Raw genomic sequence first — 23,298 nt, forward strand, 5'->3', positions numbered from 1 at the left:
AACACCCCCAACCCCCACATGGCTTTTTGGAAGTTCAGACTTCAATATTCTTTCAATCAACTTTCCAAAAAGGAAGAGAGCATATACTGTCCAAGATTCGGCACACGTACTATGTCGAACTCGGCGTGGGGCAATGAATTCTTGCCACGTGCGCGTTTAACACTAGGAAACTGACGTGTCGCGTTCTGCGAGCGTCTCGCCAGCAAACTATACGCTGGAGCCTGGAAGGACAGAATCTGTTTTCATCGGAGCAGCAGTCACTTGTTGCCACTGTGTCCAAAGAAAGATGCCTTCCTTTCCTGCTTTCATTATCAAGAACCCTAATCTTTCCTCCTCTTCCCAAATCCTTGCCTGCTAAACCCTAATGCAAACCCTGCTCTGCCTTTGCAAACCCTACTTTGCCTTTGCGCTTCGGCCCATCGCAACACCCCCGACTTTTTTTCTTGCCATGAAACCTGCTGTCCTATCGCCTCACACCTCACCCCTGTGCATCACTGGGAACCCTCATTTCTTACCCTCTGTTCCCGATTGCCATGAAAATCTCTCTTGCCCGCCATGGCCAGTTGAACTTGAGCTTGACACCACCCTCCATGGATCACACATGTGGAATAGCTGCTCTGATTGAGCCTCAGTCTCTCCCTCAGCATCATCAGCAACAGCAGGTTGACCAGCAACAGCATCATCATCATCAGCACTACCACCATCAGTTTTCATCAGTGGGAGGTTTTTTGGAATTGAGTGATGAGCTGGTTGCAGCAGAGGTGAACCCAGTTTCTTTTGATGTCCTACCCCAACAGGAAAAAGTAAAACAGGGGTTTGCTCGGAAACCGTCCTCAGATTTGAATTTTAGATGTTCTCAATACAGTGTCCAAGCACCCTTCAAGCCATGTGAAGATGCTCATTTTCCATCTAAAGCATGTGAAGATTTGCAGTTCCAATCCGATGGGAAATATTGTCGTCATCAGCCCCTTTCTCCAAGAAAGAGTCCGATCCTGACGCAGCCCCGCATCAAGTTGTTGTGCAGCTTTGGCGGTAGAATCATGGCCAGGCCAGTTGATGGGAAGCTGAGATATTGTGGTGGTGAAACACGCATCGTTGCCGCGAATCGAAGCATCTGTTATGGCGAGCTTATGTCCAAGATGACCCACATATATAGTGCACCTGTAATGCTCAAGTACCAGTTGCCAGGAGAGGACTTGGATGCTCTTGTTTCTGTATCCTCAGATGATGACTTGCAAAACATGCTAGATGAGTACGATAAGCTTGAATCTAGTGGTGGCACTTCTCGGCTCCGCCTTTTCCTTTTCACTTCTCCATTTCAGTGCGAGGTTCTCAATTGTGGAATTGGCTCTGGAACTGAAGATCGTTGCACTGATGTAGTACAGTATTACATCGATGCTATTAATGGGGTCCCAGAGAGACTTTCTTACATGCATCTTGAAGATGCGAGGGATGATGTCTCGCCTCACCACTTTGCTCAGAATTGTGAAAGGAGGCCTCTTGATGTTCTAAACACCATGCCTACCGGGCTATGCTATTCAGCAAAGCCCTTTTTAAGAGCTCCAGCAGCACCATCCTCAGCCCCATCATCTCCATCTGTTGCTTCAAGGCAAGCACATCTTAAACCATGGGGCATGGGGGACACTGCCCTCCAGATCTTAAAGGAACGACCAAACTTCATTACACCTATGAATGGCATTGACATCAATACTCAGGAAGCAAGTCAGGATGTATTTTTGGATACCTCAAGCACATTGAAATATGATTATCAGAGTCACATGCCAGCAGAAAGTCCGAGGATACATCATGATGTTCCATTTTCAAGAGGCGAAAGCAAGTGGGGCACGGACACTGGCATGCATGTTGTTGATCATCAAGTGATTTTAAAGCATCAATGTGAACACCATCATGGGACAGGTGCTGTGCTTACGGATACATGGCATGATATGCAGCATCCATTTGGGATCATAATCCCTCAAGGGGATGTTCACTCTGTTAACTCCCATCAGCCCAAGCAGGTTGCCCAGCCATCAACTCCATTGGCTTGCCAATTGCAGATGGAAGGTGACTTTCGCAGAGGTGAGACTGTGCAGCATTGCCATTCAGAGGTGCACAAGCAACTACCAATCTTTCATCAACCACATCAAGTGATTCCGCCATTGCACCATGAAGGTCATGTTCTACTGCAGAGGGGGCCTGGTTATGACTTGAGTTGCCAAAACAACGATTACCAAGGAGTTTCACCATTCCCTCAAGGGTCTGGACAGCCTCATCTACATAACCCTCATGTATTGGGTGCAACACCTGTGCACCCGATGGGATCAGCTCCATCATCTCCTCGGGATGCAATTTGTGGAAGGTGCAATTGTTACCAACAACATTCTCAGGTCCATCGTGGCATTACTGTTTCTCTTGGGGAGCAGTCTTACAGCAGAAGACCATTCCAGTATGGTGACCAGTCTCTTAGAAAGCATGGCCTACCTCTCTCTTCTAGGTTTTGTGATAGTGCGAATCTTTGTATCGATCCTGCTGCATGGCAGCATCAGCCAAATCCTGTCAAAGACTTGGAAGCAGAGCAACAAGATCAGATGGCCAATTTAAGGAAACACATCCTTGAGAGAAATAATGTGCAGTATCACGTGGGTGAGTGCCAAGCAAAGGAGCATGCTTTTCATTATGGCGATCCTCATGCTTTCACTGAAAACCTATTGTCAGTGCATGACCTGCATGAAAATTACAAACACCGATGCCGTTGTGCTGACAACCATGACCAAAAAGGACAGCATTCAGAAAAAATGGTGGGTTATCCTGTGTATACAGAATTGCAAGATCACTTGGAAGACCATGCTAGAAGTGTGGAATTAGATGATAAAAATTTTCTTACAGCAGGAAAAGCTACTCGTACAATATTATTTCAAGATCACAGAGGAGATTTGGAAGTTGAAAGATGCAAGGAGGATCACATGGACTTGTACTGTAACCGTCGTGTACAGGGAGAGCTTGAGTCGGCGGATCTGACAATGCATGTTAGCGGTGTGATTCGCGATGGAGAATCCTCTGTCCTTTTGGATCCTAGAGACAGCACATTGTTGGAAGGCTTGCAGGTTTCTCAAGGTTTACCAACTCTTGGACACAGGGAATCTGATTGCAATTCGAATTTAGCATCATTCAGCTCTACGGCAGCTGTTGCTGGCTCCTTCTCTAGGCCCTCTTTAGAGCCTCAAGTTTGGCTTGATTCTCTTCCTTCTGTTGCAAATGGCGAAATTTTATTGGAGAGGAATGTCGGCACAAAAATGCCAACACCCATGATCAGTAGGACCAACAGTTATGAAAAAAACTCTTTTGGAATGGGCATGCATACATGGGAGAAGGGCGGAGATCAAAGTTTCAATGGCATGGAGTCTTATGAGAGGGCTGGGCCTATGAGTACATTTGGAGATGTAGGTGAAGCTAGAACTGAGCTCTTGCCTGTCTCTTCTTTGACATATAAAGTGCCAGAACCTGGCCATGATAATTGTGGAGCTTCACATGCTCATATGTCAAGCCATGATATCAGTTATGCAGGCTCCTTAGGACCTTCACAGGTCACATCTACGATTTCTCATACATGGCAGCCATTCCCTTCTGGGATATTGAGTTTGACCACTCTGGAGGGATCTTCAATCACTCTTGCATCACCAATATATGATCAGAGTCCCATAAACAGCATAAACACTGCAAATTTCTCATTTGAACGGAGTGAAGAAAATCCTTTCATTGATGGTGCAAAGGGTGGCAAGGAAGCTGCATCTCAGACGTGTGTTACAGAGCAACTTGCAAATGGCATCATCACCTCTATCATGGGGTCTTTTTCAAATGATGGACAAAGGGAAGAGATTTGGGAGAGTGAAGGTGATGCTGTTAAGGGGCCTCCCCACGAGCTTATTGAGAAAGATACAGGAGCTGTGCTAGAGGAGTCAATGTCACTTTTACTTCCTTTGTCTGGACAGTGCAGCACAGAGGCCGGAGTTGATGTAAATGGGCGGTTATCAAGGGTTGTGCCCATTGCACAGAGTAGAGTGACCAGTGACATAGCATATGAAGTAGGAGATGTTGGGGTATGTCTACTGTACTTTGTTCTTGTTTTGAGAAAATGCACATTGTCTTATGTAATGTATTAAATTTATCCACATTTACAATGGTCTATGTTGATTCCAAAGTGTTATCTGCTTATTTGCTGTGTTGCGAGAAAGCTCACTTTGTACTAACTGCTTAGTAATTCGCAGACAATCATTAAGCTGGTTATTACCACATTATTTTCTTATAAATATATAGCTTGTCATGCTTCTGGGCTTCTTCAATGCAGCATCTGCTTGAATGGAGTCCCTCATTTAGAATCTCTTCTATAAGGAGACTTCTGAGTCTTGACTACTTAATGCCCATCATATAAGAAGCCAAGAATCCTCAGCCACTGAAGTGAGCCACCACTGAAATCCTCTGCGGAGAAAGGGTCAGTTGGCCTTGAGGACCAATTGAAAAGATGAGCGCTGGACACCCATCTGAACCCAGGACTGCTAGGGGGATATCATGGCGAGTTAAGGCTTCAAGCCACTGAGGGGGGTAGGATCCTGAAGGGCAGGGGAATGGCTGAATTGACGTCGAGAGTAATATGGTCTCTGCCCCTGAACCCGGCGAGCGTCTATCCCTGTGTCTGTCCTGTACCTTTGTGGGGAGTCTCCCAAAGGCTGAGCTGGACCCATGCAGAGGGGCCCCCAAGCAATGTGAGATCGAGCCGCCCTAGGGGTGGGCCGGATAATCACCCTGCAGGCCACTTTGGCCTGCACAGGTCTGCCATCTGTCCCTGCCTATATAAAGTTCCTAATCAGGCTCTGCACTTGTGCTGTACTTGTCCAAGGCATGCCCGGGAGAATGCCCAACAAGAAGTAATGTACCACATGGTAGCCATGAGCACCTGGTTGGCCACAATCTCACGGCCAATGAGGGAGAGACAGGCAGTGCTCCAGTAGAGAAGCTTCTTCCTAATGCCTAGAAGAAGGGGGCAAGCTGCTGTTTGAAAGAGTGCACAGAGCGGAAGCAAAGTGGCACTAGAATGTGCTGAACAGAGAGTGCAAGAGAGAGAGAGATATGGAGAGAACTATGCTGAATATACTGAAGCAAAACAGTCCCAAGCAAGAGACACAGATAGTCTCATAAGTGAGGGAGCAAAATATGTACAAGACTGAATGAGAAAAGAGAGGCCAGCACCCACTATTTATAGTAAGGGAATGCTGGCCGACTGGAGCTACAAAACAGGCCGACTGGAGCTACTGGACATGGCCGACTGGTAAATGCCAGAAAGGCTGGGAAAAATCCCAGAAAAATAGTAGAAAAAGGGGTGGCCAGCCCAGAAGCAAGGGCCATGCAAAAGGGACCAAATGGGCACCATAAAAGAGCAGAATCTGGGGATGAATATGCTAACACCCCCTCTCAGCACCAGATGTTGAACAAACTCCGAGAATCCGAAGACGAGGAGCTAAGGAAGCCTGAGAAACCGGCTTGGTGAACAAATCTGCAGCATTCTCCGTAGAAGGACAATACTCCAAACGCAAATCTCCAGCAAGAACCCGTTCACGAACATAGTGATACTGAATCTCAATGTGTTTCGTACGAGCATGAAACACAGGGTTCTTGGCGATGGTGATGCAACTCTGATTGTCACACCAAAGAAGAGTAGATCTGGTAACAGGACAGCCGAGCTCCTCCAATAATCTCCGCAACCATATCGCCTCACATGCAGCATAACAAACTGCACGGTCCTCCGCCTCGGTAGAGGAAAGCGCCACAATAGGCTGCTTTTTACTGCTCCAAGAAATGGCTCCAGACCCAAGTGAAAAAACACATCTCTAGCCCAGTCTGAGTCACACCATCCAACAAGAGTGCGTCCTTGGCCATAAAAGATGCCAAAATCCAGAGTGCCACGCAAGTACCGAAGAACTCTGAGAGCACACCGCCAATGCTGCTGATGGGGTTTGGATGAGAAGGAACTCAATAAACTGACTGCGAAGCATATGTCCAATCGGGAGTAGGTCAACCATACCAAACAACCGACGAGAACCCGATACTGTCCCTGATCAGTCCCTGGAGAAGCATCAAGTGAAGAAAGCTTCTCACCAATATCCATAGGAGAAGATACTGGTTTGCACCCAGTCATCTGAAATCTGTCGAGAATCTCCCAAGTGTACTTTTGCTGAGAGAAGAAAATGCCCTTCGAGGTCTACCAAATCTCAAAGCCAAGAAAGTAATGCAAGAGGCCAAGATCCGTCATCTCAAACTCTATCTCCAAAGCATCCATAACAGAACGGATCCGCACAGAATAAGAACCTGTAAAGATGAGGTCATCAACATAGACCACAATGATAACAATCAACCCCCTCTCAAGGAGGATATAAAGGTTCGAATCTGCGTGAGAACGGCGCAGGCCGAGCTTCTGAAAGAACTCATCAATCCGTTGGTACCAAGCCCGCGGAGCCTGCTTTAGACCATATAAAGCCTTCTTCAGCCGGTACACATGATCCTGTTTGCCCGGAACAACAAATCCTGGTGGCTGATCAATATAAACTTCCTGTGTAAGCTCTCCATTCAGGAAAGCCGACTTGACGTCCATCTGGAAAACATGCCATCTATGATGTCCTGCAAGTGCAAGAACGGTGCGAATGGTAGTCACCTGGGCTGTTGGAGCGAAGGTCTCATTGAAGTCGACACCAGGGCGTTGAGCATAACCCTTGGCAACCAACCTGGCCTTGTGCTTGTCGAAGCTGCCATCAGCTCGGAACTTTGATTTGAAAATCCAACGCACACCAATCACCTTACGCTGCAGAGGCTGAGGCACCAAAATCCAAGTGCCATTTCGTTCGATAGCATCCAGCTCTGCCTGCATAGCACGACGCCAAGGCTCATGTGAAAGAGCCTCGTCTATAGAAGTGGGATCAGAAGGACCATTAATGATTGTAGACATAAGAGCATAATTAACAAACATGTTGCCCTCATGAATTTGTTTCCCTGTAACTCTAGAAGAACGCCGAAGAGAACCAGGTGGTGGAGCAGAAGGAAGCTCACGTAACCTAGAATCACGAACTGCCTGATAATACCAACCAGGTACAGATGTGCTCGAACTCGCTGGAGGAGGAGCAGGGTCATCATCATCTGACTGAGTATTCTTAGCTGGAGGTGTCACAGAAGCAGCGGGAGCGGGAGGAGGAGGAGGAGGAAGTGCAGACGGAGGTGAAGGAAGCAGCACGGTTTATGATATCAGCCCAAGTGCATGCCCCGCCGCCGGAGGGGAGACTTCGAGTCCAACTTGGAGCGGTGCTCCTTAGGCACATGAACATACGCCGTACACCCAAATATCTGAAAATGAACAACAGAGGGCTTCTCACCATGGAAAGCCTCATATGGAGTTTTGTCGGGAAGAGCAGCAGTAGGAGACCTATTCTGAATGTAGACAGCAGTGGAAGCCGCCTCTGCCCAAAAATGTCAAGGTAATGAAGAATGCTCAAGCATAGCACGGGCCATCTCCATAATGGTCCTATTTTTCCTCTCGTCAACTCCATTCTATGATGGAGTATATGATGTAGTAAGCTGTCTCCGAATGCCATGAGTCTTGCAATATTGCTGAAACTCCTGGGATGTGAACTCACCCCCTCCGTCGGTCCTGAGAGCCTTGACCGAGTGACCGGTCGCTTTTTCCACCTCAGCTTTCCAATCACAGAAGTGATGAAAAGTCTCATCCTTGGTCTTCAGAAAGAAAACCCAAGTATATCTGGTAAAATCATCCACCATCACGAGCATGTACAACGCCTTACTCAAAGACGCGGTACTCATAGGACCACATAAGTCTGCATGAATGAGAGCAAGTGATGTCGAAGATCTGTGTGTCGCCTCCTTCGGAAAGGCGGCTCGGTGTTGCTTCCCCTGTAAACAAGAGGAACAAGCAGAAGACGGAGCCTTGATGGTTGGTAATCCCTCAACCAACCCATCCTTTGAAGCTCGCTGCAGAAGGTGATAGCTCAAATGGCCAAACCGAGCATGCCAAAGAGCAGAAAAAGCACCAGAAGAAAGCAGAGCGGTCAACTTGTAGAGACCACTATCTTGGACTCCTTGAGCCAAGATGCTACCAATCGCTTTATCACGAATGGTAATCTCATTAACGAGAAAAGATCACATCCGCACCCTGAGCTGTAAGAGCACTCACTGACAAAAGGTTAAAAGCCAAATCTGGAATATACAGAACGTCAGAGAAGTACCTCTTGTCCTCGGCAGAACGGAAGATGGGGATAGTGCCATCTCCATGCACTGGCACAGAAGAAGAATCACCCAGAGTGATCTCGCCTGATCTGGCAGTGAATCCTGGAACCAATCTCTCTCGATGGGGTGTCATATGAGCAGTAGCACCGCTATCAACAATCCAAGACCGTGACTGAGAAGTCACAAGAGCAAGTATACGCCGAGTACCTGCTAAGAGAAGAATGCCATCATCCTTCTTGGGTTGAGACACCGCCGTTGAGGAAGAGTTCTTTGCTGCTTCATCATGCTTCTTCTTGTGACATTGGGGTGACTTGTGACCCTTCTTGCCACAATAATGACATTCAATGTCCTTATTCTTTGAAGATTTGTTGTCTTTATCCTTCTCGGAATCCTTGGAGTTCTTGTCAGAACCCCCTTTTCCTTTCTTTTGTTGAGTCTTCCCTTTATCTCGTGCTGCCAAAGCTCCATCAGGACCACTGGAGGTGCCAGTCCACTCCTCAAAGCGAGACTTAGACTCAATCTGCATTACAGAGGGGAGAACTTCCTCCCAAGTAACTGGAACAGGACGAGGAGAAGAAACCAGAGACTGAAAGTATGCATCAAACCTCTCTGGAAGTTTGGAGAGCAGTTGAATAGCCATGTTCTCTGTGGAGATGTCCTTGCCACAAACAGCAAGCTCGTCCCGGAGATCTTTCATCTTCGAGATGAAAGCAGATAAAGATGGAAAGGCAGAAACTGATAAGTTCATAAGTTGCTTTTCCAACGCCAAAATCCGACCTGGAGACTTAATCTCATAGAGATCTGCAAAAGCCTTCCAAACTTCACGTGCAACATCTGCTGTACGCACATGAGAGAGAATAGCATCCTGACAGTTCAACATCAGAAAGGAGAAAATGCGTCGATCATTCGACTACCAAATATCAATCTGTGCCGGAGTCGCACCCCCGGAAGCAAGGGTGGGAGGGGTGGCATTGGCTGGTGTAACAAGCCAATCCCAAAGATCCACGCCACGCAAGACCGATTTCACCTTCACCTTCCATAGGGTGTAGTTGGAACCATCTGACTTGGCAGACTCAGCAAACATATGAAGAGAAGTTGGTGCAGCCATCACAAAAGCTTGGGCACTCAAAAAATGCACAAACTTTGAAGAAGAAGTGTCCTCCACAGGTACCAAGAGTGCCACCAAAGCCTGCAACACCACAAGCCCCCTCTGCAAAAGGGAAAGGGCCACTGGAGAGGAAAACGCAGCACAGAAAGGTTGCTGTCCTGTAGAAAACAGGCTGCCTATTGTCCAATCTCCAAGTGGGAAAAACGCTGATCAGAAAACGCCAGATGGCTGCTGTTGGAGAAGCCAAAACTGGAGGGGAAAAGACTAGAAGTTGCTGTCCAGAAAACGCAGCAGCAAGGGCTGTGGATCTGGGAGAAAAACGTAGAGGAGAAGGTGCTGAAAACAGGGCTGAGGCCAGCACCCACTATTTATAGTAAGGGAATGCTGGCCGACTGGAGCTGCAAAACAGGCCGACTGGAGCTACTGGACATGGCTGACTGGTAAATGCCAGAAAGGCTAGGAAAAATCCCAGAAAAATAGTAGAAAAAGGGGTGGCCAGCCCACAAGCAAGGGCCATGCAAAAGGGACCAAATGGGCACCATAAAGAGCAGAATCTGGGGATGAATATGCTAACATTGTTTTGGTGAGATGTCAATTCCTACCTGACATCCCAAATATTTGACTGGGGTGCCACTAGGAATCCACTGGAAAGACTCAATTGGGTGCCAAGCTGGGGTGGGTGCAGATCCAGGTGCCTTGTGTAGATAGGAAACTGCTCATTGCCTCAGCTACGAAGAGGATGAGGAAAGGGGCGAGTGGGCATCTGACGTACTGATATGGCAATCGGAAACCTCTCCCTAAGTATTCCTAGCAAGTTTTTGAAAGCGGCTTGATGAGGCAAAGTGATGTGTAAATTCCTGGCCATCTGTGGGATCTGTCTTTGTGATGGTAATGGGCATTGTGGCTGCAGCACTAGGTAGGGGAATCCAAGACTTTCTAAGGGTGGTATGCACAAGGGAGGGTGGTTGGGGGATCTAAGACTTGGCAAGGGTGGTATGCACAATCGAGCGGGGTTAGGGGGTCTCAAGATGAGGGATTAGTAGGCTAATACTTTGCTAGGGTTCTTGGATTGATAAAACAAGCTTAATGGCTGTTTAGCAGGTTAGCTATTTATGGTGTAGTTATCACTATATAAGTGAGAGCCTGGGTTATTATGAGATACAATTGTGCGGATGGACCATTGAAGGTCTAGCTTGGACTAGGAGAGCAGACACGCTCATGCCATGCACATGGCGAGTACATAGGTTGGCATGTTGAAGGCCTTCAGGTAGGCTTCAATGTTATGGGACGCCGGAGTTAGACATGGGCGTGTGGGATCGTGCAAGAGCCCTAGCCTTGGCTCGGGGGAGATCGGTGGTGGATGCTGGTCGTGGTTGGGAGGTGAGCTAGCCTGCTACTTGGTACTAATCGTGTTTTAGTTGTGATTAGGCCAGATCTTGTGGAGGACTTACATGATGCATGCACGTATATATGCCTCAATATCTTTTCTGCACATGCTTGGCCAAAAGAAATATTGCCACTCTCCTGCATCAATGGGCAGCCGTGGCCGGATCTTGGTGCTTTGCCGCCTGGGGAAGAGGATTTGAGAGGGGGGGAAACACTCGAGGTGGTCTACTGGACTGATGGTGAGGACAAACTCTAGTGAGATGTCCCATCTACGTGCATATGGCTAGGAGGCCAGAGTACTCCACTCTTTGCAACATAGGGACTCCCCGAAGGTAAGGAAGAGATATGGCATGCGTCATTGTTCTTGTAGAGGCTATGCAGATACGAAGGGATGGAATCCTAGCCGCCTAAGCAAGAACCAAAGCGGCGGTGGAGGGGGATTCCATCACTCTCCCGATAGCACCACCTATCACCCGGAGGAGAGGAGGTATTCCTTACTAAGGCTTGGGAAGCAGAGTGTCACGGGCAAGCCTGAAACACCAGCCAGAGAGTTGGATGCTTGGTCGAAGCCGTGCTGCCACCTCGCAAAGAAGGCCTGGGCCATATGCAATGTGACGAGGCTTAGTTGCATCACTCTGTCTGACACTGTTGGCGAGTCGAACTCAACCTGGTAGTAGCCATGCCCCAAAGGATGAATATCACTAATCTTTGTACGTGTGCCAAGGAGGCTAGCGTGTAAACAGATCCCGGAGCTGTCCGTGTGCTGAGCGGCTACCCAGAATCTTGCATACCAAGGTGGAGCCCTCTAAGGATGCGACTATAGAAGTGAGGAGCTGGAGGTCCACTTCTAAAAAGGAGAAGCAAGGTACGAGTCACGATGGCCTCGGTCGGGGATGACAAAGCGGCTACCATGGAGTCCTCCTAGGGGTTCAAGACTAGAAGAGGCCAAACTTGTTGAAAGGAAGAGTTGCTTGAGAATTGGAAACTAAACACACCGGGGGGGGGGGGGGGGGGTGTTGAGTAGGGGTACAAGAAGCAGGAAGGTGAGGGGAGGATTCGAAATGAGGAAAGGAGGGGAGGTGGAGTGGCCAACAGGCGAGGAAGAAGAGGAGCAGGGGCAACAAGCGAAACAGGGGGGGGGGGGGGGGGTAGGTAGAAGGCAGCGAGATGCGAGCGGGGGTAGGGGGGGGGTAGGTAGAAGGCAGCGAGATGCGAGCGGGGGTAGGGGCAGGTGGTAGGCTAGAGGGATGGAAGGGGGGCAGTGTGCAAGAGCGAGAGGGATGGAGAGGGCGGGTAGGGGGCAGAAGGGGGCATTGCGTAGGCAACGGGGATGGAGAGAGCGATGGCGGGCAGGAGGGAGGGAGAGGCGCAATGTGCAGAGGGTAGGGCACAGGTCAGGGGAGCTCACACCTCATAAATGTGCAGTCTTATCTTTCCGGGATCATGCAACTTTTGCATCAACATCTCACGACTCATGTTTTTGGCATCTATTTACGACAACATTGACATTTAGTCATGATTTTGGCTTTTGTATGTGTCTTTTGTGCACTACCACCCTTTGATTTCGAGGACGAAATCATTGTAGGAGGGTATGGTTTGTAACAAAGGGGATTTTAGAATCTACATGCACATGGGGGATGGGCCTAGGCACATGGGGCTTAGGGGCTTTTACACATGTGGTGTTAGGGCATGTGATCGTTGGAACTATAAAAGACACTAGCCCTAGGACTATTGTACCTTTATGACCTTTTGACCATTTTATGACTATTATGTCCTTTGTTGGAGCTCATGCTTCTATGGCTGATTCATGGTAGTCTTTCCATGTTTACGTGGTGCTCTCTATGAAGAGCAACACCTGTGTGTACTCTATGCTAATGAGTGCAACCCTAGATTTCCTTCATTGGAGGATGGCTAGACCAATTTGCCTCCAAGTTAAGTGTGCATTGACGTGAACACAACTGGCATGGGTGACCTCTCGAGATGACTTGGCCTCCCTCCCAATTTTTAACATGGTATCAGAGCCATGTGTTGAAGTGTAACCTCAGAGCCACTAGAGAAGCCAAGTTGAGCCTTATCTCTCTCTCTGTCTAATCATCATTAAGGTTTGTATCATTGTTCTTTATTTGGCTTAGGACTAAGGATCACGCATGCAACATTGGTATCAGAGTATTTAGGCTCAGCCACTAAACACAGTGTCCCAAGAAGGTGTGGAGATCCATCCGAAGAATGCAGCTAGGGTAGTAGATGGAGTGGTCTGCAAAACAAGCAAAGCTGCAGGAAAGCATTCTCTGGGAGTATGTACTCAGAACCAATACATCAGTTAACTCACAGATCAGTTCCAAATGCCTAGCAATAGGCATGATCAGTTCTGGTAGGTGACCCACCTCTGTGTTAAGTGGCAAGGTTTTCATGCAATCAAAGTCAATAGTCCAGGAGCAGGTTTCCAACCCGTCATCAAGTTTAGCAAGAGGGGATCTCACGTGCACAGCTGTGGACATGCATAACCTCATCATTAGTCCCAGATTTAGCAACGTTTTAAGGAAGATTTAGGGGTAGATTTAGACCCGATTTTATAGCCCAGTAGGCTTTCGAAGTGCCCAAGACATGCACCCATATATGGGACACTATTTGGGCACAATTTGGACACAAAAGATGACTTTTTGGATGAAGTTTTGTGGGCTGAAAAGGCAAAACCAACTGGATTACGGATTTTCCTCTTCTCCCTATAAATAGCCAAGCTCTCATTTGTACATATCATCTAATCCCCCTTTGGGATCAGGTCATAGGCAATCAATAGAAGGTCTAAAGTCAACCTCTTGGTCAAGTCAAAGGCCTTAGAAGTTGTATAGACATCATTATCTTTTTGTACCATATAATACATTGAACACACAACACTCTCTCTCTCTCTCTCTCTCTCTCTCTCTCTCTAATCATCATTAAGGTTTACATCATTGTTCTTTATGAGGCTTAGGGCTAAGGATCAAGTAAGCAAGGCTTCCACGCATGCAACACCCCACCCAATCTCCAACAATACAAGCACTAGGGACCACCGGTGTCACCTCCAAACCAGAATTTGCAGCTTCGGTAGCAGTTGACCAGCTCTTGGGACACTTGTGGTGTTGTCCACACAGCCATACAGTGAACAATTGTTGATGATGTGGCAGCCATATTAGGGTTTCAACAATACAATAGGGAAAACAATAATTGATAGCATGAATAGGATGCTTATGAGATGAAGAGCACATATATGGGTTCAATTTTGCAAATGGTTGCTGGTAGCAAGAGATATGAGCAAAAATGTTTTTGAGCTTGTGTAGAGAAGCTTGTTCAAAGAACACAGAGATAGGAAAGGTGGTCTATTAGTCAAAATTGAAGGGGGTCCAAACCTTAGGTGACATGTGGCAATTGATTTTTAATGATATGGGTTAAGGTGGCCTCTGTGGGAGAGAACACAATTTTCTCACTAAGGGGAATAAGGTGGACAAGGCTTGAGGCCCGGGGCACTCGGGTGCTATAGCTTGGGCTCCTTGGTTTCTAAATGAATGTGAACGTGCAAAGTTATAAACATTACAAAGCCTTATAAACAATAAAATAAAGGTTTTGATAATACTTACCACTTGCCATGAAACATGTCAGCCCAAGAGGAGGTATTGCTAGTCGACCTAAAGAAACCAAACGTTTGGTGAGATGCATTTGAGGCAATCCATCCCTAGATAGAGATGATGTCCCGAACATCTCACCACCTATACCCTCCTCTAGAGAAGCTCCTACCCAGACCAAATGGCACTCGAGTAGACCACCCAAGAGGAGGTATTGCTAGTCGACCTAAAAAACCAAACATTTGGTGAGATGCATTTGAGGCAATCCATCCCTAGATAGAGATGATGTCCCGAACATCTCACCACCTATACCCGGTCTATTGCAGTGGGCATGTCATAGCAGGCATTCACACAAAACAAGTCACATAAAAACAGTTTCAGGCATGCAAACATGTGTGCACATGCGCTTTGTCATGGCCAAATTTCCCGTTTATGGAATATGCATAACACAAGTGCTCCTGATCACGGAGCTAGTGGAAACACACACCTGGGATTCCCGGGCACTCGTAATCCATGTCTTGGTCACGTTATGGGCGGCATGAAGGATACTTGGCTTCCCATAAGGTGGCACGAAGATGGGGAATGACCACTTGGGTGCCAAATGCTGTCCAGCCTTGTCTGCTGCGGCTACTTGCCACTAGAGTGGCGGAGATTTCAACCAGGCAGCAGCAGGTGAGACGAAGGGAGACTGGCAGGACAAGGTATGCGAAGACAGGGTCTGCAAAAGGCAATGAGCGGGTGGGAATGGCACAGGGGGGACAGATCCGGGTGGCGTTTTTTTGGGGGGGGGGGGGGGGGGGGGAGGAGCAGGAGCAGGCGGGCAGGAGGTGCTAAGGAGGGGGGGGCTGTGCAGGTGGGACGGGGGCTGCTGGGGAATGTGCAGAGGGAAAGGGGGGTGAAGGCTGTGTGCAGGGGGGGTGCTGCACGAGGGTTGCTAGGTCCAGCTTGTCTGCCAATGTCCACATTTTTTATGATGTGCTTTTTGCTAAACAGGAAAAGGATGGTGAAGCTGTGAGTTTTTGCACCAAGGAGCTTGAGGAGGAGTTGCCTGTCACACAGGCTGAAGCAGAGGCGATAGCTCGTGGCTTACAGGTTAGTTGTTTCAATAAAGTTGAGAGTTAATGACAATATACTCACTAGGGAAGTCTCATAATGGATGAATCACAAACAAAGACCATCATGTTCCTTCATTTAAATGCAGATTATAAAGAATGATGATCTTGAGGATTTGAGAGAGCTAGGCACTGGGACGTATGGAACAGTATTTCATGGCAAATGGAGAGGTTCAGATGTCGCGATCAAGCGCATAAAATCAAGTTGTTTCATGGGTCGGCCTTCAATGCAAGAACGCTTGGTAGAGCCTTCGCCGACTGTGGACCATAGCTATTCGTATGAATATGGAGATTTGAATAGTAAGTGCTATAGTATTGGTTAATTGATTCAGTGTCTTCTTTGTAACAGCTTTCTGACTTCTGGAGAGAAGCTGGCACACTAAGCCAGCTTCATCACCCCAATGTTGTTGCTTTCTATGGAGTAGTGCCTGATGGACCTGGAGGGACACTGGCAACAGTCACCGAATACATGGTGAATGGCTCTTTAAAACAGGTTCTAGTAAAGAAAGACAGGTATATGATGCTGATACATTGCATATTTATGATCCTTTGGTAGACACACAGCATTACTTTACCATGAATATCATAATCTTTTGGTAGAGCTCTATGTTGAAGGACCTGATTTATGATACAGAACCATTGATCGCAAAAAGCGCTTGCTGATTGCCATGGATGCTGCATTTGGAATGGAGTATCTGCACAGCAAAAATATTGTTCACTTTGACTTGAAAAGTGAAAACCTTCTTGTGAACATGAGAGATGCACACAGGCCGATCTGCAAGGTGATCAGTTTTGCAAGAGCTTTCTTGATTTGATGGTGTCAGGGTTGTGGTTGAGTACGGTGGAGATTATATTTGAGTTGTGGGTGTTCAGGTTGGTGATTTTGGGCTTTCGAAAGTAAAGCACCAGACGCTGGTCTCTGGTGGTGTGAGAGGAACGCTTCCATGGATGGCACCAGAATTGTTAAGTGGCAAAAGTAGCATGGTAACAGAAAAAGTGAGTATAAAGAGGCTTAGTTGAACTGTCAGTCATGTCCTTTCAGAAGTTTGCTTGCTATGTTTACTAAGCAGTTTTCCTTAACATATGCTGAAATGGTGCAGATTGATGTGTACTCTTTTGGGATAGTCATGTGGGAGCTTCTTACCGGAGAAGAGCCATATGCGAACATGCATTGTGGCACGATTATAGGTAAGATTGTTATTGTGTGTGAAGACTGGCTGCATTAGCTTTAAGAAACATTTCCACTAAGCAAGCTCCTCCTATTTTGTATGTGTAGGGGGTATCGTGAATGATACCTTGCGTCCACTGATACCAAGTTGGTGTGACCCCAATTGGAGACAGTTGATGGAAAGGTGTTGGTCAGGTGATCCATTGGACAGGCCTAGATTTTCGGTGGTGGCCAGTGAGCTGAGGGCAATAGCCTTATCACTGAATATAAAATGATGTGCTCCTCCTGAGTGGCTATGGCACCACATTCCTTAGTTGGGGGCTGTTACCTCATTTTCACGTCATGAATTGACATAGCTGCACTAGCTGTGTGTTTTGTACATATTCAATGGGCACAGCGAACTGTAGAAGGCCTGTGTTTGTATATAAATTAATGGTCAAGAAGCTGCTCAACATCAAGCCTAAGTCAGGATCATTAACACTTTTTCCAAGGATATCTGACAAGCAGATGAAGCAGTCTTCTCATGAGCCGATGTCATATAGTCAATCATGCAGAAACCGTGGCTATGGTTCTGCTTGTATTTCTAGCGAGTTCTACAGGATGCTGACTCCTGAGTCAAGTCTGGCAATGGAAGCCTTCTTTGCCTCAACTGGCCTCTATATACTGAGGTTTTCTTATTCATAACTTTAAATCCAGGGACACCATTGTTTAGGCACTGTTTCATGTAAGCGCAATTCATATTCTTTTACTTACTCTTGGAAAATTAAAACAAAACAAGAAATCTGTTTACGTGATGGTGCTTGCTTCAATAATGCCTATGTTCTCATATATGATGGAAAAGAGTCCTCAGCATGATGTTCAGGTACTGCTGGGCATTCCTCTAAAAGCGAAAGACATTTCTAGGGTGTAGGCTGCCCCGCTGGTTGTGAAGCATGCAGTCCACACCAGAATTGTCTATTGCCTTATGTGCCGTTTGGATGCCTGGCTTAATCTTCCAGTCCAAGAGGATACTCCATACCATCCTGCTATCCCACTTAAACATCTCATTCAAGGATGATTTGGAAATGTAAGAATCTGAGGTTTGGGCCTCGTGGAGATGATTGAGGATTTGAGGAACTGGCAGGCTTAGAACTCCACAGCCTTCTTGGCAGATTTAGTGCCTGTTCCAGGCATGTAAGGACGTTGGCAGCTCTCACTCCCATCTCACCTATAGGGTCTGCGTCCAAGGGTTGAAGTGATGGCCTCCGCTTTCCTAGAGTAGGCTGCTCTTCGCTGTTTGGAGATCAGCTGACGTAAGCTGGCCCTTGATCCACAGAATTCGCTACTATGGTCCATGTCCACTCTCCTATGCTTAGCTGCTCTTGCCCGTGTCGTCCCCTGACCCCCCTCCCCCATGAACCTGCAGGCTGCTGCCTGCCCTTTCACATGCTCAAGAGTTTTGGAGTAACCAGTCTTCAATTCTGGATCATTATAAACTATGTAGAAACTGGCGCTGGCGTTGTATGGGATCAGAGTATCCAGGGGCACCACTTCTGGGAACCTACCTATTTTGAGGCCACAAGAGTCAACTATCCTGCTTGACTTTGAAAAGGCATATGATAGTGTGGATTGGAGTTTGAGGGTACCATGCTGTGCTTTTGCTTCTGTCATGACCTGGATTAGTTCTGTATCTGCGTGTACCCTGGATCAGGGGGAGTATGCTGTAATGTCCATATCCATCCAACAAAGGTGCCGGAGTAACAATCTTTTAGTGGGTGCTACAATGCTTTTGCCTCTGAGTTAGTGTGATGGTGATTTGCCGGTTGGTTACGGATTCTGTAATACATACCTCGTGGGTGAAGGATTCTGCTTGAGAAGTTCCGCTACTTGGTGGAAGTTTCACAAATATTTTATCAGCCCCACCCTTCCACTGCCTAGGGTGGCACAGGGAGACCAAGGAAAACCTTCCTTTGGAAATCCTCTTGGTACCCTAAACTAGACAGTTGGATGGGATCTGATATAGTGAGGACTGACCAGCTCTGATTTTGATTTTCCAATGTGAAGGGTGGTGTGGCACTGCAGGGATACCAGCAGATGTCCTCATACTACATCAAAGCGGACAAAATGGATTACTGGTTGCCAGGAACTTGGAAGAGGAGTGGGAGCACAGAGGCTGAAGGAGGAAGAGGAGCGAGAGATGGAGCAGCAGCAGTAGGAGGAGAGGGACAGGAGAAGGAGAAGCAAGAGGAGGATTGGCCACCTCCTAAGCTTAAGAATTGTTGACACGATTGCTATGTATCCTATGTATGAAAAGGTAGCCATACAGTTTTATTTATAACCTACAAATCAAAATGTGGAAAATTTTTATTTTTTTGCAAATGGCCAAAATGGTATATGACATGAAATTGGTAATCATGTGTATAGGATATGTGCATCCCCCAAATGCTATTTTTGGAACAAAGAAAAGAGGAATGATATGCAAGTACCTATAAATATAACAAAAGCTAAGATGCTCATCATGAGCATCGAAGCAATGGGGTTACGAAGCCTGCCAAAGAATCTGCCAATGTGCTGCCCTCATTGTGTCCACACACGGCTGGCTTAGCTGCTGTTGGTTGCTGATTCTGTGCAACACATTGCCGACTTAGCTGGCATAGTATTGAGTGCCTCATCTCCGCTGGGTAATCTCCTGTGGGGAGTGGATGTGCTTCACAAATCATGGGTTTGGGGGATGCTACGAGTCGCCTAAATGTCCCGAGGTAAGTCTTGTGTGTGTGCTTCAATGCAACTGTCTTGTGGGGTAGTGTAAGAGAAATGTCTCAGAACGAGCGTGCTTGCTTCTGATCCCGGCTCGAAAAACAAAAAATGTAAGAGAAATGGCCTTTCCTATGCAAAAGTCTATTGTCCTTGAGGTATTCCCTCTTCATATCAGGAGAACCTTAATCCTATAATACATTCATGAATTACATCACTAGGGAATTCATCCTAGTTTACTACCACAAGCTCTTGGAGTAGGAATCACCGTAAGGATTCCGTTGATTATTATGGGCATCCATCCAAGTTGTAGATTTGGACATCGTTGCTTCATAGCTTGATTGTACATCTTTTTGGTGTGTTTGTCTTTGCTAGAATATTAGTGGCAACATTTGTTAATTTAAAACTAGGTTAACATTTCTTTCTTCCTAATGTCAATCGCATTCTCGTGACCGAGTAGAAGATTTTGGTGTGGGGAGACTTGAGAAGCTGAGTTGTTATTTTGGATAGTGAGTTAGCGTTTAATGGTCGATGCTCCTTTGGAAGGAATGGGAAAGGTTGGTTAGTAAACGAGAAAGTTAGTGATAGGTGAGAGTATCTAATCAATGTGGGGGTCTCTGTAAGTGATTGTATTTTGGTTATACTTTTGTGAGCTTTTTCTTTATTTTTGTTTTTTTTTTGGCTCTTTTTCTTTTTCGGCTAATCACAAGGAAGATTACAATGTCTATTGTTAAGTTAGCGAGATTCTAAGGCTTTTTAGTAATGCAGGAGAACAGATGGGGGACTCGGAGGAACAAAGACTTCATCATCAAAGGAGATTCGGAATCTTAGTTTCTTATTTGATACATTGAAGTAACACTGCGATAGCTCTTCTTGATTGCTTTCCTTATTGTAGGATTGTTGCTCAACTAAACGCGAGAAGGACTTGTCCTTGCATTTGTTATTCTATGTTCTTTTTTTATGTTTTAAGTGCATTAAAGTGCTCTTACAAGAAGATTTACAATGAAGTGCATAGAAGGGAGCCAAGCAGAGTTTGGATATAGCTATTGTTGTGGTCAAAAGCATTGGAGAGGCATGAAAGAATTGAGTCGACTTACGAGTCTTACGAAAAGCTTCTTTACTTTTTGAGAGGTTTGGGAGGTTCGTTGTTGGTGAGGTTTGGGTTGTTAAACAGAGCATGTTGATGGTATCATTAAAGACAATCTATTGAGTTTGCACCTATCAAGGGATTTCAAGGGTTGCGAGTTGTATCATGGACCAGACTCCTGTCCATCATGGTCTCTCCATCTAGAGATAAACTTGGAAGGATGTTGATGACAAGGTTATGGTACATATAAACTTACATCACTTTTCGCTAGTGGGTGAGTAGATACTTGTGTCCACTGATGAGGCAATTGTTGTAGTAGTTAGCCAGTCGAAAAGAAGAATGACAAGTAAATGAGCTTACCCATTATTATGAGTGGTTGTCGGTGATTTAGGAGCTTTGTAAAATGTTAATGAAGATTTGAATAGCTCGTGTATGGGAGGTTCTTATGGCATTCTACCTTTTTTAGGCAGCCAATTCTTGTGTCTCCTTGGTGTTATTTTTTCCTCTTTGCGAGCAACATGTTTTTGTGTCTACCCTCTTTTTTGAGAGAGAAGGTTCTTCTGCTTGCCATTAAGATTCTATAAATTTTGAGTATCCCTTGGTGTTATTTTTTCCTCTTTGCAAGCAACATGTTTTTGTGTCTACCCTCTTTTTTGAGAGAGCAGGTTCTTATGTCTGCCATTAAGATTCTACAAATTTTGAGTCTCCCGTGGTGTTATTTTTTCCTCTTTACAAGCAACATGTTTTTGTATCTACCCTCTTTCGAGAGAGCAGGTTCTTATGTTTGCCATTAAGATTCGACAAATTTTGAGTCATGCCATGATGCGTTCGAATGACTTTGTTGTTGAAGTTGTAAGCGAGGATGTTGAAGCTTTGAATAGCATCTTTTTGAGTGTTGATGTAGCAGTCATTGCTTGCTCTTGTTGTTTTAGAGTGCAAGCAAGTTCTTGTGGCCTGTCCGTTTTTGGGAGAGGATTCTCATGATCTATTTGTCCCTTCTTTGGTCTCTACATCATTTATGATTTTTGTGTACTCCTTTGTAATCGAGGTTGGTGGCAAGGATTCTCTTGTTGAATGCTTTAGGTACCATTATGATGGAATGAACATCATGATACCCTTGGCCATTTAGTAAGTGTGTAGGTACCCATCTTTTTTAAACTTTACAAATTGAAGGTTTGTGGCTTTGTTGTTAAGGTTTCTTTCTTTGTGCAAGCTTAGGAGGTCTTGTGGGTTTCCCAGAATCCATACTTCAAGATTACCTTCATAATATGTTGGAGCTTGTATTAAGTGCTTTGGAATCCACAACATTGGCATAGGCAGAGGTTTTTGCCGGGCTTGTTTGGGTTTCCATGGAAGGGCTGACATGGTACCTTTGTTTCCACTCTTCCGGAATGTGTGTTGTGTGAGTGAAGTCTAGGTTGGTGTGCGAGGTAGGCCAAATTGTATTGCTACTCTTAATGTTACTGCCTTGAGCTACTACCAGCTACTTTTTTACCCATCTTTTGATACCTTGAAGATATTTGGAAAATATTTTTTCTTGCTATTGTGACATTCAACCCCTTTTGATGGTGTTGAGACAGGATTGGTAAGACATCTTTAGGAATGGATGTCAACTATAAGGTTGTGGAATTGGAAATAGAAGCATGTTTCTTTGATGGAGAGGATGGAGTTGAAGGAGTAGAGGATGGAGATAGAAGCCTGACTTTGATGGAGAAGATGTAGTTGAAGGAGTAGAGGCTTTGTTAGAGAGGGTTTTTGTTGGAGAAGGCATGTCTATCAAGAGGGGCTCTTAGTGTGAAGCTAGTAGTCTTTTGCACTAAGCATCATAGAAGTCATTAAGTGTAGGCTCCTCTTTGTCGCAAATTGGTACTACCATCTCCGTGTTGTTGAGTTCCATAGAAATCATATATATTGCTAGTGAGCATGGTTTAGCTTTGGCAACAACTCCTTTGGTCCCAAAATCAAATTTGTATCTACCAACACATACTCAAGCACAAAAGCTTACAATTCAAGGGGATAGATTTTATATAGATTGTCCACTCCAAGTACCCCAAACATGGCATTTGAGCTTGTATCATTTTGATTTCCATTCCCACTTCAATTCCAACATCTATTCAGTGTTAGTGCTGCTCGAAAAAACCATGGGTATAGTGTAATTTCACTTCCAAAAACAAAAAAATACCTTTGAATTTTGAGAGTGAAGGTTTAAAAGTTGGTGGTTTATTGAAGGTTTTAGTAATAATACCTTAAACTATTCAAACATTACTTGCAGTATTATGAGATGGAAGTTTTCCATCCATAAATTAATAACTTTTTTTGAGCACTGGTTAGGGTTAAGCAATGGGGATTTTAATTCTTTTAAGAGTATTTCTTTTCGTAAAAGCAATGTAAAAATACCCTTAGGTGTGTCAAGGTTGCCAACTACATGGATTGATGAATTGTTGCACACCATGCATCACCCATCCAGGTGCCATAAAAAATGATGTGTGTTTTTTGAGGGAGCTTGGTGGAGGGAGCTTTTACAACCAACTCTTCTCTCTTAAAAATGTGGACATTGTCTCTCCAGTCCCTCCACCATTACTTCCAACCCAACCCGCCACTATCTCCTACAACCTCCACCACCACCTCTCAGTCTAACCCACTTTCTCCCCTCTAGCTCAACTTAGCTCCTCCGTTCTCTCTCTCTCTCTCTCTCTCTCTCTCTCTCTCTCTCTCTCTCTCCCAATCTCCCACCCTCTTCCCCTTCTCACTCTTTCTCCCATATCCACCCTCCCTCTCACTCTCTGTCCTTCTATCTCTCCTTCCCTCTATCTCTCTCCCAA

General features: G+C 45.9%; 1 protein-coding gene across 1 annotated transcript; it reads left to right on the top strand.

Annotated features, from left to right (window-relative positions):
• The first annotated feature begins 244 nt into the window (after positions 1-244).
• LOC147622173 (RAF-like serine/threonine-protein kinase 20) lies at positions 245-17,437 on the top strand. The gene is made up of 8 exons (XM_086823278.1): positions 245-4,097; positions 15,370-15,468; positions 15,578-15,730; positions 15,838-16,001; positions 16,123-16,270; positions 16,362-16,484; positions 16,589-16,676; positions 16,765-17,437. Exons 1-8 carry the CDS (start codon positions 534-536, stop codon positions 16,929-16,931), a joined length of 4,506 nt encoding a protein of 1,501 aa, XP_086679404.1. The 5' UTR covers positions 245-533; the 3' UTR covers positions 16,932-17,437.
• The last annotated feature ends 5,861 nt before the right edge of the window (positions 17,438-23,298 follow it).

Source organism: Cibotium barometz, chromosome 29, assembly GCF_041138505.1.
Source record: "Cibotium barometz isolate CiBa-2024 chromosome 29, ASM4113850v1, whole genome shotgun sequence".
In the NCBI taxonomy this organism is placed as follows: domain Eukaryota; kingdom Viridiplantae; phylum Streptophyta; class Polypodiopsida; order Cyatheales; family Cibotiaceae; genus Cibotium; species Cibotium barometz.

Coding starts and splice junctions, on each gene's coding strand:
- LOC147622173 (XM_086823278.1), top strand. CDS start 534: ATGAAAATCTCTCTTGCCCGCCATGGCCAGTTGAACTTGAGCTTGACA. Junction 15,731..15,837: donor CTTCAATGCAAGAACGCTTG/GTAGAGCCTTCG, acceptor TCTTTGTAACAG/CTTTCTGACTTCTGGAGAGA. Junction 16,271..16,361: donor CACACAGGCCGATCTGCAAG/GTGATCAGTTTT, acceptor GTGGGTGTTCAG/GTTGGTGATTTTGGGCTTTC.